This window comes from Diadema antillarum, unplaced genomic scaffold (assembly GCF_040938485.1).
Source record: "Diadema antillarum isolate AM-2024a unplaced genomic scaffold, OU_Dant_1.0 seq00000243_RagTag, whole genome shotgun sequence".
NCBI lineage: Eukaryota > Metazoa > Echinodermata > Echinoidea > Diadematoida > Diadematidae > Diadema > Diadema antillarum.
The window spans coordinates 1,630,126-1,644,612 of NW_027271287.1; the positions used below are offsets into that span (position 1 = coordinate 1,630,126).

General features: G+C 38.7%; 1 protein-coding gene across 1 annotated transcript; it reads right to left on the reverse strand.

The window, feature by feature from the left end:
- Positions 1-664: 664 nt before the first annotated feature.
- Positions 665-11,621, reverse strand: LOC139729472 (uncharacterized). Its single transcript, XM_071640394.1, has 7 exons — positions 11,524-11,621; positions 9,732-9,964; positions 8,171-8,530; positions 5,713-5,841; positions 5,031-5,263; positions 2,463-2,606; positions 665-1,365 (listed from the first exon to the last, which is right to left on the reverse strand). Exons 2-7 carry the CDS (start codon positions 9,916-9,918, stop codon positions 931-933), a joined length of 1,488 nt encoding a protein of 495 aa, XP_071496495.1. The 5' UTR covers positions 9,919-9,964; positions 11,524-11,621; the 3' UTR covers positions 665-930.
- Positions 11,622-14,487: the final 2,866 nt, after the last annotated feature.

The following is a 14,487-nucleotide window of genomic DNA, read 5'->3' on the forward strand; positions in this document are numbered from 1 at the left end:
AAGTGTAACTTTCTACTACTCATGCTATGATTCTGAAAGGTTAAAAATACTGTCATATATGGGGCTGTGCTCTATAAAACAGCAGAAAATGGGTGGCCTGAAATGTGGTTTGTAAGTGTGGAGGAAACTCTTGAGCCATATGAAAATGTTACTACAGTTGTAGCTGTGCACAATCCCTATGAAAATAATATTTTTTTAAAGAGGAGAGAACAGCAATGATCATGCTGGAATCAGATTCACAATATGGCAGTTTTCTTATTTCTTTGCGCAAAATTTGTTGTTCTTGAATCACACATCTAAAATAGGATACATTTGAGCAATATACCTCCACATCTGAGATATAAGCAAATATGATTATAGGTCCATACAAATATTACCTGCATCTTCATTATCCTCATGATATCAGTAATATGTTAGTACATAGGTATGAAGGAATAAAGGCAGTAGATTTTGTGTCCTATCCCATAATGCACTACCCCAGTTATATCACGACTTACATGTGGATGAAAAATTCAAATCTTCACATAATTATAATCAGAAGAAAACATTACTTTGCAGTGGCTGTCTGGGTACCTTGCACCTACATGTACTGCAGAGTAAAATTATCCCAAAGTATGACATTTAAAGCAGCATCACATGATAAAATTGAAATGTATGTCAACATTCCATGCCAGAGCAGAACATCGGTCCTCTCTGTGCTATATCATTTACCTTGCCTCCAGCACAGTTGAGCCAGTGCATTAATGACCATCTGATGGAAAGTGGCAGAGCAAGTCTTCCCTGCACAGGTTTTGGGAACCCCCGGGTCCCATCACATTCAAACTGCATGCAAAGGACATTGCAGCCATAATTACAGACACATGGCCTTTGTGCAGGGATTGTTGCAGCTTTAATAGCAGGTTTGGCAATACATCTGTGCCACCTCTCTGCCTATTTCTTCAGGAGCACAACTGCACCTACCGCCACGGCCGCAGTGGCCGCGGCTGCCGTGGCGGCGATCATCGACCCAGTCCCAAAGCTGGAGGCTCTGCCCCTCGAAGAATCATCATCGCCCATGGCCACATCCTTGGCGTCGGTATCGGACTTCACTCTCCTCTTACCAGCTCCGGCAGAGTCTGTTTGGCTCATCGTCACCTCCTGGTGGGCAGGCTGGACGCCCAGCTCAGCGGAATCTGCTTGGTCCCTGCCTCTTCCTGTCCCCGCCACTGAGCGGTGATGAGGGGTCAAGAACCCTGCCTGGTCTGTAAAGATGGGCGGGGAGGCCGGCATGGGTGATCGGTTGTGGAAGGGTGAGGGATTGCCTGATGAAATCTCTGACCACGTGTCACTGTCAATTTTGTCCAGATCGACCATGGTCATTGCATCCTGCAGAACCAGGGGGAAAAAGAAAAGAACTGATAACAGTTTTTGTACTGACAAAGCAGACATGCCCTGATGTAGACTTGGGACTTACTGCAGAAATATAGCAGCAAGGATAATAGTAATCATAGCAGCCTACAGTGCTAAAAGTTTTCATACCAAAGTAGCCATTGCCTAGTTTGCAAGCACAAACCCTTGTCAGTCATTATAGTAGTCTGTGCCCAAAGCATCCCTTTTAGGGTCTTTACATGTATCATGTATCGACAAGATGGGAGCAGCTTCAGTACAAAGCCTAGGAGACAGGGCAAACAGTGCATGTAGGTTTTTGGCGCAGACTCCTTTAATACATCTAACAAGGGTTTGTATCTAGCCATTACAACTAGCTATTGCCTGTTAACCATAAAGTAGCAAATTGAACACACATTCCACACAGAACTTAGAGTCTGTCATCGACAGTTGAAACGGTAATCAAACAGGTGTGGGTTTCTTTGATGTTTGGCTTTTCTCTCATCTAATTGTGAGCTTCATTCAAAGTCATTTAACTGTTGTCTCAAAGAAGGGGAAATTCAAAAGTGAGAGAATGAAAAGGCATGTGAGAAAACAACAGAGATTGGCCCACAATTGCCTTGGATCTGAGCACACATCACAAAGTTTAAATCATCTGTCATAATACTACACAAGAGACAGGTCACTGGTACCAGGACAACACAGAAGCAATGTCCCAATAAAAAAAGGTCTGAAATTAGGGCTATGCTGTGCTAAGCATGCTAAACAACTAGTTAATGTGCTGTCTGGTTTTAAACTGTAAGCTACTGGTGAATGTGCCTTCACACACATAGTTTTCATGAATGATATTATGTTTTTCGATACCCATGGCTAATGCTTTGCTCTGTAATATTCTTCCTTTGGTACAATTAACTTTGAAAATAAAAAAAATATCTGATGAGAAATATGTCCTATTCAACCGCTGTATCCATTTCAGACAACAGAAATTAAGTTCCCTTCAAATTATCGTCATGGTTTTGTCTCTTCAAAGCAGAGTTCATGCTTTATGGGAATATCCGAGACCCCAGCAAAACGGTGTCAACTGTGCCAATACTTACCCAACCACCTTGCTCAAGAATCGCCTGTGCTAGGTTCTCTTCTATGTATCTAGAAGCATAATCAGTCACCGCGGCAACTCCTCTGCTACCCTGGTGGAGGACGTTCACGGCCAGTTGTCGCGTGAATTTCATCATCACTGCTAACTGTGGAATGTCCCCAGAGGGAAAAATTTCACATCATGGAAGTATGTTACTTTCATTGAGCAAATTACAATAGAAGTAAAAGCACAAACATGTGTTATACGTAGCTCAGAAGGAAAGCAAAAAATTCATCGAACACTCATTGTACAACGTAGGAAGCAATCTTGATTATCTTACAATAAATCTTTTACTTTATTTGCTCCATGATGGGCATTCTCTTATGTCATGTGATTTTGATGATAGCGACGGGAGTGTGACACAGTTTGATTTTGCCCCTTTCAATATTTGGCCGCAGAATTCAGTTTTCATACTACTTTTTCATTCCTCATTGTGCTGTTTGTTAATACTTTAATTGTTTGTTGATTGAATAAAGGGTTTCATTTATTTACATGAGGGCGATGTTTGGTCATTCTTAACCCGTTCCTCCAAATATTCTCTGAGCACCTTCAATGCCCCAAAATGAGATTCTTTTAGCAGGCAACAAAGAACGGACATATTGCCACCTGTGCGAAAGCAGTCAAGTGGTACTTGAACCCCATGTCAACAGTCAACTATGTGCCATTGAACAATGGAAATATCAATTGGGCGCAAGGTATGAATAGAGCCTGGGCTTACAATCTCTTCTGTTATACACAAAAGAGGCACCTGAATGGGGTCAGTGAAATCAAATATCTACCGAGCTCAACCTTAATTGCTGATGTACATCTCTAGACAAGTTTTACAGCAAAACAAGCTCACACTACATTAGAGAAAAGGCAAATAATACTGCAATACATAAAGTTGTCATACAGAAAGAAACGGATACCGTTACACAAACTCTAATGTTTCTGTAACAGCCAATTTCCTGGGCAGCATAACACAAATTAACATGAATTTAGGCCACGAATGCAGGCACTCCTGTTTACATTTTGGGAGCCAGGCTTACCAGGTTCCCGTATACTAAGTATCAATTGACGCCATGGGAACCTGGTATACCAGGTTCCTGTAAGGAACGGGTTAAGTAAGCAATGATAGGAGACAATGCTGCATTTAACTCACAGCCATTGCATTGGCCCATGAAAAAAAAAAAAATACAGAAATCATTATTGGGTCTTTCATTATTTCAAACAATAATGGTAATAAATGGTAATTAATCCACTTAAAGGTAATCCATGCTAGGCCAAAGATGTTGTCCCAATAAAGGAAATGATTTCTAGTTTTGACATAGCTTGACAACCAAGAAACCTGCCTGATAAGGAAGTTTGTCTCCTTGTCATACCTCACCTACTTCTTGGATGGAGCTACCTTTGAGGCTGGATTATCAGGCACTCAATATGGTACTAGGGAGCACTATCATCCAGTGATTATGATATATCTTGGATTGAATCACATAACCATCAAGTCAGCTATAAAGCTTTCTATATCTTAGTGATCTCCAACCAATGACTCCATGATGTATATTAAGATCGCATAGAGATTCTTGTCTCCAATATACCCCTAGTCACCATTTTGGCATCATGCCTTCTTTGCTTACACCCCTGAACTTTGGAACTTTGGCAATTATTATCTGTTATTCTACATCACTTGATTCCTTCAACTTATGTCTGAAGCATAACCTGATTTTGAATTCTTGTACACATTGTTATAGCATTTTCATGACTGCATTCTATTCTATTTGTTTATTGTATTGTAGTATTATAGTTAAGTGTATGTATGTGCATATTTTATTTGAAAAATGCTTACAAACTTTTATACTAAGGTGTGCACAAAACTTAATTACTGTTTCATTAGTTTGTTTCATCTTAATGCTAAGAGGTAGTGAAATGTCTTTTTGATGTGTACTTCTAAGGCGCTTCTGACCCGAGTCCCCAGAATTCTAGGCAGAATTGCTACTCTATGTAAGCTCCACCTGAAGAGGAGATGGATGTGACACGGGATATTCAAATCTGCTGAACTCAGTGTTCAGAAACTTGGTTGCTACAAAGGGCCTTCTGCCCTTTGAGTAAGATACATGTACAACCTCCAAAAAATTACTCATTTTGAAGATTCAGGTTCGAAGTAACAGTGAAATGGATAAGTACATACCAAGCCATCCTTATAACAAAGTGCTTTCTCTGATAATCTACAGTGCACCACAGGACCCTAAGGAACTTGTGAGATCACACATTTAATAGTGAACCTGCTTGTGCAAGCCAACAGATCAGTCATGACATTCATACTACTGTGACTGAAATCATAATTTCAACAAAATTTGTGAAAATTTACCCTACCATTATTTTTCAATTTGTAGTCCAATGTAATTAAAACTTTTATTGGTTTTTAATTGTTTGATTTCAGTCAATTTCTTTACCTGATTCTATCCCTTGGACAGCAGACTTTACTTAGGCTAGATCTGAAAGTGTAGTTATGGAGCTGTGTGGAAGAGACTCTAAAAGGTAAAAAACTTACATGATACCAGCCCGGCACGGTGTTCTTCACTAGACTCTTCATGGCACTCTTGAAGACACCATAGTTCATGGAGCCCTCACCGTGACCCATGACCTGGTGGAAGGCCGTCTCCAGCTCGCCCTGGTGGTGCATCATGATGCAGTCTCCGATCTGCGCGATTCTCTCGGCGACCAGGGCCTCGCGACTGATTGCGCAGAGCACTGCCGACGAGTTCAGGCCCTCAGCCTGCATTTCTGTTTAATACCGTGAAAATCCATTGAATAAAAACGCATTACGCTCCTTGTGTTTGTTTGTTTCTTTGTGTGTTTGTTCGTTTGTTTGTTTGGCAGTGTTTTGTGCTGTTATCTTCCCCAAGCTCTTTGAATTTCTACCGAGGATCAGGTTAGTTGATCATCTGATAGCAAAACAATTTGAAAATCCTCACACAAAAGTTTAACCTCTATAACTTTCATCTAAAGAGAGAGTACTCCGTAAATTTCGTCTATCTCACACTAAATCAACTGGGAATCCTTCAGGAGACATTTTGTTAGATATCGAAACATAAAATATATCTTTCTTGGAAAATCACTAGAATTTTCAGATACATATGCATACCAGTGATCAATTCATTGTTCATGTCTTGAGAATAATGAGCTATGAGCCTTTACAGTGTTGCAGGACATGGTGTCAATTTTGCACTTACCTTTTTTGAACTGTGTCTCTAACTCTGACAGGACGAGTTTCATTCTGTCTTTTGTTCCTTCATCACAAAGTAAATCTTTACTCTTTCTTTTCTTTACCACCTTCCTTGGTCTGGGGGAGCCCGAATGCGCTGAAGACAGAAAAAGGGAGATGATTGAAATCATAATATATCGTTTAAACCCACTGAGGACGAGCCGATATTGCTACGGTATAACACACATTTCCCATAGACACCTGCCCACATGTACCCAGAACTACATGTAGTCTTCAACGGGTTAAAAGACATAGAGAGCACTGACAAGATGTATGAAATGGTGATTCACCATGCTGATTCCTCCCTCTTTGAAAAGGAAAATTAAATTGAAGTTATTTCAAATGCACATACACTGTATTCTTTCTTTTCTGTGTATAGAGGCAGCACACCAACAGTTGTCATACTGTACATAAACAGACTAGCAAATCATATACTTCTGTTGGCTCTACGTAGATCAGACTATGTCCCTTTCAAGCTTTCTTGCATGGATAGAATTAAGCATCAGTACAGTATGTCGATCACACATACGTTTTTTGGTATGCTGGTATGGTTTAGTAAATCTTTATGACCTAAACAATTTGAGTGGATTGCAGGCCGGGCTTTTTTGGGTGTTCTGTGGCCGGGGAGGGGTTGATTCAACCCCCCCCCCCCACCCCCGAGATCTCGGCCATCGATCGCGCAATCGCCATAAAATTTGGCACATGCATTACCTGTGGCGTATTCTACCAAGCTATACAAAAAGAAATGAAAATTTTTGTCATAATAATTAATTATGCTAATATATGCATAAAATCATACATTTTGCTCTAAATCAGAAATTAAAGCTCCTAGAATCCTATTTTTTGGTGAAAACATTCTTTGTAGCATTCTTAACAATGTACTTGAAAAAAAAAATTGGTATCAAAATCAATTTCTTATGTATTTCATTGTTTTATGAATTTTTAAATGTATTTCTGTTTTTTCGATCTTTTGTTTTATCATTTTTTTCCGCAAAAATTATGACAGAACCTATTTCAAGCATAATTATGCTAAAATTACTTAATTTCAGCCTATGAAAGTGAAAATAATCATATATTTATGAATAAGAAGAGAAAACTCCATTTGCATCTATAGACTTTATACACAAAATCATGTTTTTGAGCAATTTTCGGTCTGACAGGCATGTATAAAAAGTCATGCAGCGTCGTAACGGTATGCACGATTTTCGCGAAAATGGTGTCAAAAGATGTGCAAGACTTGAAAGTAAAAAGTCATCGAACGGCGCGGTCAAAAAATTTCGCGCGGCGGAGTAGTCGCGAAAAATGTTGAGGGGGGGTTGATTCAAACCCCCCCCCCCCCCCCGGCCTTTTTAGGGTTAAGGAAATGAACAATTTCATTTCCAGGCAATTTCTCTAATCAGTGAACACCTTATCATTAAGATGGTATGAATGTACAATTTATATTCACGGCTCGATACTAACTTTTTCTCTGACAGGCCATTCGCACCACTAATGTCTTTAAATTGCAAACCTTGGTGCCCTCCCCCCAAAAAATGTATTGGTCGTAAATAAAAGGAACATTTAACAATCCATTTTGAATCCTAGTTGCCTGATCGGGCCACCAATAGATAACCTTATTGGAAGTTTAGTGGCCAGATATCAATTTTTGGTGGCCCCTGGAATGGCCACCACTAATATCGAGCCCTGGTATATTGACATGATGTATCAACGTGCAGGCATTTAGACACATACAGCACTATATCCATCATTTACATCCATACTAGAACTCTCTAGTCTGAAAGGGGGATTTTCTCATTTCCAAGGCTGTCTCTTCATATTAAAAAAAATGATCAAAATCTTTGTTATGTCTGCAAGCTAGATGTCAACACTACAGAAAGAAAAAAAAATATGCACTAGAGATACATGTATCAAAAACTATACATCCAATAGTCCATGGGAAATCTGACAAGCACATGTGTTTATTAACTAACATGTAGAAATTAATGGAAATCAGGACAAAAAGTAACTAAGAAAAAGTTAGGTCTTTTATTTCTAAAACTTAATTTGTTTCTTAGCTTCAAATGCAGAGTATACCCAGTAACAGAGACCCTAGTAGCATGTAGGACCATGAAACTCAGATTTGTCAAACTGGAAACATTGATAAAACGTGCCGTTCTATAGAGTATAGCTTGAACCGAGCTTTAACTTTGGCACTCGTGATATGATCAATGTCCTCAATACTTCTGCAGTCATTATTTTTAAAAACGGTGGTGCTTGCATTCCTAAGTATGCCATGAATATATACTTTTTTTGACAAGTTAATGGGCATGCCCTGACCCACAAGTTTAGTGCAGAAAGTGCATTATTCAAATGCACTGATGTGGTAATGAAGTGCCTTGTTTCTCAAGACACTGCTAACATATTGCAATGCCAGTATCGCAACTTACAGATGGTTAAAGATGGAGGAGCGCTGCTCCCTACAGATGGTGAAGATGATCCGGTGGTAGCATAGCTGGCTTGAGAGACATCTGGCAGAGCATCCGTCACCACATCCTCCGAGATCAGCTTGAACCCTTCGCATGTGTCTTCACTGATCTTGGGTAGCAGCTGCGAGTCGTCCATGTGTGGTGGAGTATCCAGGTGGAGCGAGCGAGGCTGGGCGGCGGCCAGCCTTGGGAAGGATCGGCTCTGCGGCTCCGCCTCTGTCTCATTGCGGAAGGGAACTGCTACGGATGCTGCCACCAGCCGTCGGATTTGTCGGAAGTCTTCACTATCTCTGCTATCACTCTCTATACTGGATGAGGTTTCTATAGGAAAGATATTTGCAGTTTTATAAACAAAGATTTGAGTATTATCATTCGCTCATATTCACCTTCTAGGGAGGAAGATTTTGCAAGGAGTCCTGAAGTAGGACGAATTCTCTCTCAACATGGAAAACTTTAACCCGTTGAGGACGGACTGATTTTGCTACAACACATATATCCCATAGACACCTGCCCGAGTATACTCGGGACTCGTCCTCAACGGGTTAAGATTCTACATTATCAACTAGAACCATGTTGCTGTGAGTTTTTCAATGTGAAATTCCTTATTTTGACCTTTTGAGGGCAATTGATTTCCCTGTCATTCACCTAGCAGTTGGACACTACATGGTCCCTTGTGAGTTTGCTTTTCTTCTGTTCTGTTGTAGCAATGATAAGTTCTGTAGTGACTGGAAGTCAAATGAAATAATGCTGTTTGATTGGTTTTAACTGTGACTTGTCACAGGGTCAAATAATGTACAGATGTACATGTGTATTACTTATTCATGGCCATGTTTGGGTGATGAACTATTGACCACTGTTTCTCAGGACACAGCTTAGGCCAAATGTTCAGTAGTTACAGTTTGATTGTGTTGTAATGGTATACATGCAAAAATAACCTATTCAATAACATAATATGTGATTGCCTCGCTCAAAACCCACAAAAAGGGGGCAAAATGAATTACCACTATTGTATATAATGGAAAAGAGTAAGTAAGTTCTATGCTTTAAATTGATATTTAACTAGGCAAAAATTGGCCAGTCCTACTTCAATCAAAAAGTGATTGAAATGAGAGAAAATGATGGGGTGCAATTTCATAGAAAAGAGAGAAACGATCAAGCATGTAAAAACTTGGGTCACCCATGCATGCTTTGTAGAAGTTTCAATGCAGAAACAAATATTGTTGAGAAAAAAAACACACAAATACAGCAGAACATTCTCAATTTTGTTTTTGTTCTAAGTAGCCAAATTCTGATAGAAGGTAGAGAAAATATTACTCTAGTCTCTCAGGTAAGAGAAACTTCAAAAAAAAATTTAAAAAATGAGTCGGTTAACCGAAATGAAACTTTTTGGTCCATTACAGAGAATTCCAATCTGCGACCTTTCCAAGTTCAATAATACAGAGAATAAATGCAACATGTCATCTTCATAAAAAAACTGAACTGGCAGGAAAGTAAACCCATCAGGGAGCACCATAATTCTCACCTCTCGAATGCGAGCTGGCCTGGCTGCCCATTCCATAGCTGCTGCCCTCACTGTCTTCGTCATCAGCCTCACTCTCTTCTGAATCTCCTCCCATTTCTTCAAACTTTGGAAGGATGCCCAGATAGTTCAAGACCACGAATTTGGTCTCGTACTTAAACTCCTGTGGAGTTTCCACAGGATCTGCCATGTTGGGATGCTAAACCTTTTGAAGTACAAGAAGAAAGTTCTAGAATCTGAGGGACAGAGGTGGAGACAAAGAAATATATAAGTGATGAATATATCAGGAAACTCATATTGCTCTTAACTCAAATCTGTGTGAAGCTGTGAATAGTGACTATCCAGGAGTTTATGAAAGCAGCACCAACACTTCATCGCTAGAAGTCCCATACTACTGTTATGGGAATGACAAGGACAATTCAGTTAATCTGTCTTGTGGCATCCGTTCAAGGAGGAGAATGAAATTCTATTAGATGAAAGGACAGGGTTATGACTTTCAAACTTTTCAGACCAAAAGGCAAACATCAAAAATCAAATGGAATCACTATAACATTGGAATACTGGGTCAACACAAATATTTGCAATGACTTTATATGTAAAAGATATCAAACATCTACAAATATACCTGGCAAAAAAAAGAAAGAAAAAAAAAGGGGCCACTAACATTACTGTATGGTAACATGTATGACTGCATCTAATCATTTTCACGTACAAACATAGACATTGCAGCACAAACACAAGGCAACCAAATAGATAAGATATTAAAAAAGAGAGAAAATACTGTACTGTGAAATAACACAAGTTTACTTTAGAAAACTTGAACTTACTTATAAAGGATCAGCAACTACACTCATATTTTATTTACACTTGTCAGTTTCTGCAATGGCCTCTGTAGGCCTAGCATTTTATTACATTATTTATTATGCATCATTGGATTGCTAATGGGTCCAATAAATTAAGACTACCGGTACTTAAATGATTAAAGATTTCTAATATTAATACATAAATGTGAACTATCATCATTAAACTCCTTATGTGCCATGCCATGTTCGCACACTAGTTGACGGTGTGCCTAGTTTGCATATTTAGCTCTAATGCACAAGACCAATCGCCAAATGCCACAGTACAATAAAGCGTTTTTTGCAATTCCATTCCTGTCACATGTGTAGCTATTGACCAGCAAAGGGGTGTTCCCTACTACTGACTAGTACTGGATCCGACAAGATAGTACATTGATTCTAAGTTGTCTTATTTGCGTTATCTCTGAGTTCTCAACATTAATGATTAAGTCATCCTCCCTTCCACAGCAGGCACAAGCGACTAAATTTCACTTTCACTCAGGATCGAGAATATCTTTTAATAATCTCGTAAGACTCAACAAACATTAATTTCAACACAGTCAATACTATCAATACATACAATGTACAACTGGTGGCCGCGGTAATTTCAACACGCTACAAACGTATACTTTATCACAGACTTCTTGATCTGTTTTTCTCATCACACTTCCTGGTTCAACAACAATTAGAATAAGCAATGTAGTTTAGATTGTGAATGGACTGATAGATGCGTCATCGTCACAAGTTACAGCGGCAAGTACCCTTCACATAACCAATAACATACGTCAGCAGGCGCGTATGGGACTGTACGAGTCAAGCGCCGATTGCAGAAACTAAACTGGAACTACCATCATCAATACTTCCTCCTGGTTTAAAACTACCGTGACATGCTGCAAAATAACTAATGGTAAATATTGCAAATGAATGCACCATCTTTTCCAGCCTTGTATACTTACATTTTCTCCTCAATGAAACGACCGCCCTTTTCGTTTTTCCTTACATGAGATCACTGTCACTCCACATCTCTTCATCTATTCATACAAGTTCATACAAGTCTCTCTGTACCATACCACTGATATGCATGATTCGATGACAGTTTGTACACTCATCACCAATGTGTGGAAACACACAGTTCTCTGTGGACTTCCCCCGATACCTCGAAACCGGGTACTAGTACTTGTATATTATTGCACCATGGCAGGAACCGTGTTTTTCTGGTTTTCAAGGGTGAATAAAATCATGATACTGTATTAGTGGTCTAAAGCCTGCCTATCATTATTAATGATGCCACAATATTCCAACATTCTGTAAGGTTTGTTACTGTTTATCCCTTTTTTTTTTGGGGGGGGGGGGGAGCAAATATATTGCACTCAATACATACCAGGGAAATGAGACTTCCCTGTAGTGTAGGCCCTATAACCCTAAACATCATCGTAAAAAAAGAAAAAGAAAAAAAAAAAGGATCGTATGTGTCGTTGTGACATAACTTCAGGTTTCTAACATTTTTTTTTTTTTTTTTTGGGGGGGGGGGGGTGAGATAATGAGAAACCTCTTATGAAATATGAAAGAGGATACTGTACGTGTAATTCTATACAAGAGGGTTTCAACCATTAGCATACTTTTGATGAAAGTTGGTTTTGAAAGGGCTGAGATATCCAAAAATGTCGAGTAATCCTAATAAAAGATGGAACCCACCATATATTACGATCGCTTTGTTTTACTTTGTTTGGATGTCTGAGCTCAGTCATTCCACAACCCATAAATCACCACATATAAACTTTGAATTCCTCCTAGAATGGTATGGTCTGTACTAGTATTTTCATAAGTGGTTTCTCGGTGTCTCGCAAAAAGTTAAAAGCCCAATTCTCATCTCCATTAATAGCCTAGCTACTAGAGATACCATCCCTTTAAGGTCTGAATCTGAGTTGATGGGTTTGTTTTCGTTTGTTGGGTTTATTATCTATTTTGTTTGTTTTATCTGTCTGTTTGTTTTTGGTTTTGTTGTTGTTTTTTTTGTTGGTTTTGTTTTTTTTTTTGGTTTTGTTTTTTTTGTTTGTTTTGTTTTGGTTTTTTTTGTTGTTGTTGTTGTTGTTGTTTTTTTTTTGGGGGGGGGGGGGGTTCAGGGGAAGAGGGCATCACCAGTGCATGAACCTCCCCTTAATCGCCTTTATAGTATTGCTTTGTCAGATGATAAAATCGACTTTATTATCATGATTCATACGCCCGATGCCATGTCCTGTGGATAAGAGTTGCCATGATGATGATAATGATGATGAGCAGCATCTTTGCGTCATTGATAGTCTGCAATACAACAAAGAAAGCGCCCGGGCTCTCACAAGTATATGTCACATATCAATTAGACAAGTTTATAAAGGCAGTGGCGGATCCAGGGAGGACCGCAACCGGCGCACGCCCGCCCCCCCCCCCCCCCTTTTAGTTTATTGTTGAAACAAAAGAAATAAAAAGAAAAAAAATGTAAACGCGCCCCCTCTTTACGGAATTCCTGGATCCACCCCTGTAAAGGAAGGCAGGAATAAACTCTGAAGAAATAAAGAAGGGGAACCTGGGTAAGAAAACATCATTCATAGCTCAACAATAACACAGAAAATCGCGGTAGCTTCTTTCACCTCGGCTGGTTTAGCTGAAGGAATTTTAAACGCAAGGTTTAGCAGAATGAATCATGATCTGCACGGTATTCATTCACTTTGCTTGACATGCAGGACAAATATTCTGCTCATCCACCTTGTAAGGGGTGGCTCGGGGACATCATTCTACCGAATAGGTCTTCAAAATAATGTAATCAGATTGGTTTGGCCCATCCTGACCATCAACCACGTATACCGGCAGTATAAAACAAACAAAACTGGGGGTTTAATGATTTTAGTCCATTTTACTTATTTTTTTCGGCACTATGAATTTTAACTAAATACCGTCTACTCGTAGGGATGATTATATTCTGGATTACAATTTTTGAGACCGCTCCCCTTAATGTTTGTTTCATTTTCCATCTGGGAAGATGTCTATGATAGCTCATGGAGGTACTAGGCGAGCGGGCTTTGATACCCCATTCAGCTCCGCTAGCTGGTCCTCCATGGAGCCCAATTGGATGTGAGGCTGGACCACTTCACTGGGTTAATATGCACCCGCTCTTTGCGATGAATGAATGAAGGGGGATCTTGAATTCGTGCACGAGTTGTGACTCTCTCACACAATATGTCATGATGACCTTATTTCACGTCTTATCCGAGGGAAGGATATATAGGCCTATTATACAGAACTCAAGAAATGCATCATGCTATCAATTATATATTATATATGTGAAAAAAATTATAACATTATGATGTCCAGTTTTTGTTTTGCTTTGTTTCGATACCGTCATTGAAAATTTGAGTCGAACAAACTCATACTTTATTTGCCAAAAATGCATTACCAGTTGTTTTTTTTTTTCATTTCTTCATGGAGCCAATACGTGAAATTTCAATATATATATATATATATATATATATATATATATATATATACATGTATATACATATATATATTGTATATGTAATATATATATACATATATATAATATATATATCATATATATATAATATATATATATATATTATATGTGTATATATATATATTATATGAGTATATATATAATATATATACACACATATATATATAACATAAAATTATATATAAATGCGGCAAAAACACATATGAACATTAATTGTGTAGTTGTACTTATTGCACATTCTATAAGCTTCAATGAATTTAAATTTTCATTGTTTATAGCTCACATTAAAAAAAAAATGATTAAAAGCAGTGACATCCAAATAGTAAAAAAGCCCTAGCCCTACAGCATAAAAGCAGATTATGCAAGAAACTTTCTATACAGTCTGATTGTAAGTCATAGGTTTTCTTTCATT

Coding starts and splice junctions, on each gene's coding strand:
- LOC139729472 (XM_071640394.1), bottom strand. CDS start 9,918: ATGGCAGATCCTGTGGAAACTCCACAGGAGTTTAAGTACGAGACCAAA. Junction 5,842..8,170: donor TCCTCCATCTTTAACCATCT/GTAAGTTGCGAT, acceptor TTCTGTCTTCAG/CGCATTCGGGCTCCCCCAGA. Junction 2,607..5,030: donor CCGTGCCGGGCTGGTATCAT/GTAAGTTTTTTA, acceptor GACATTCCACAG/TTAGCAGTGATGATGAAATT.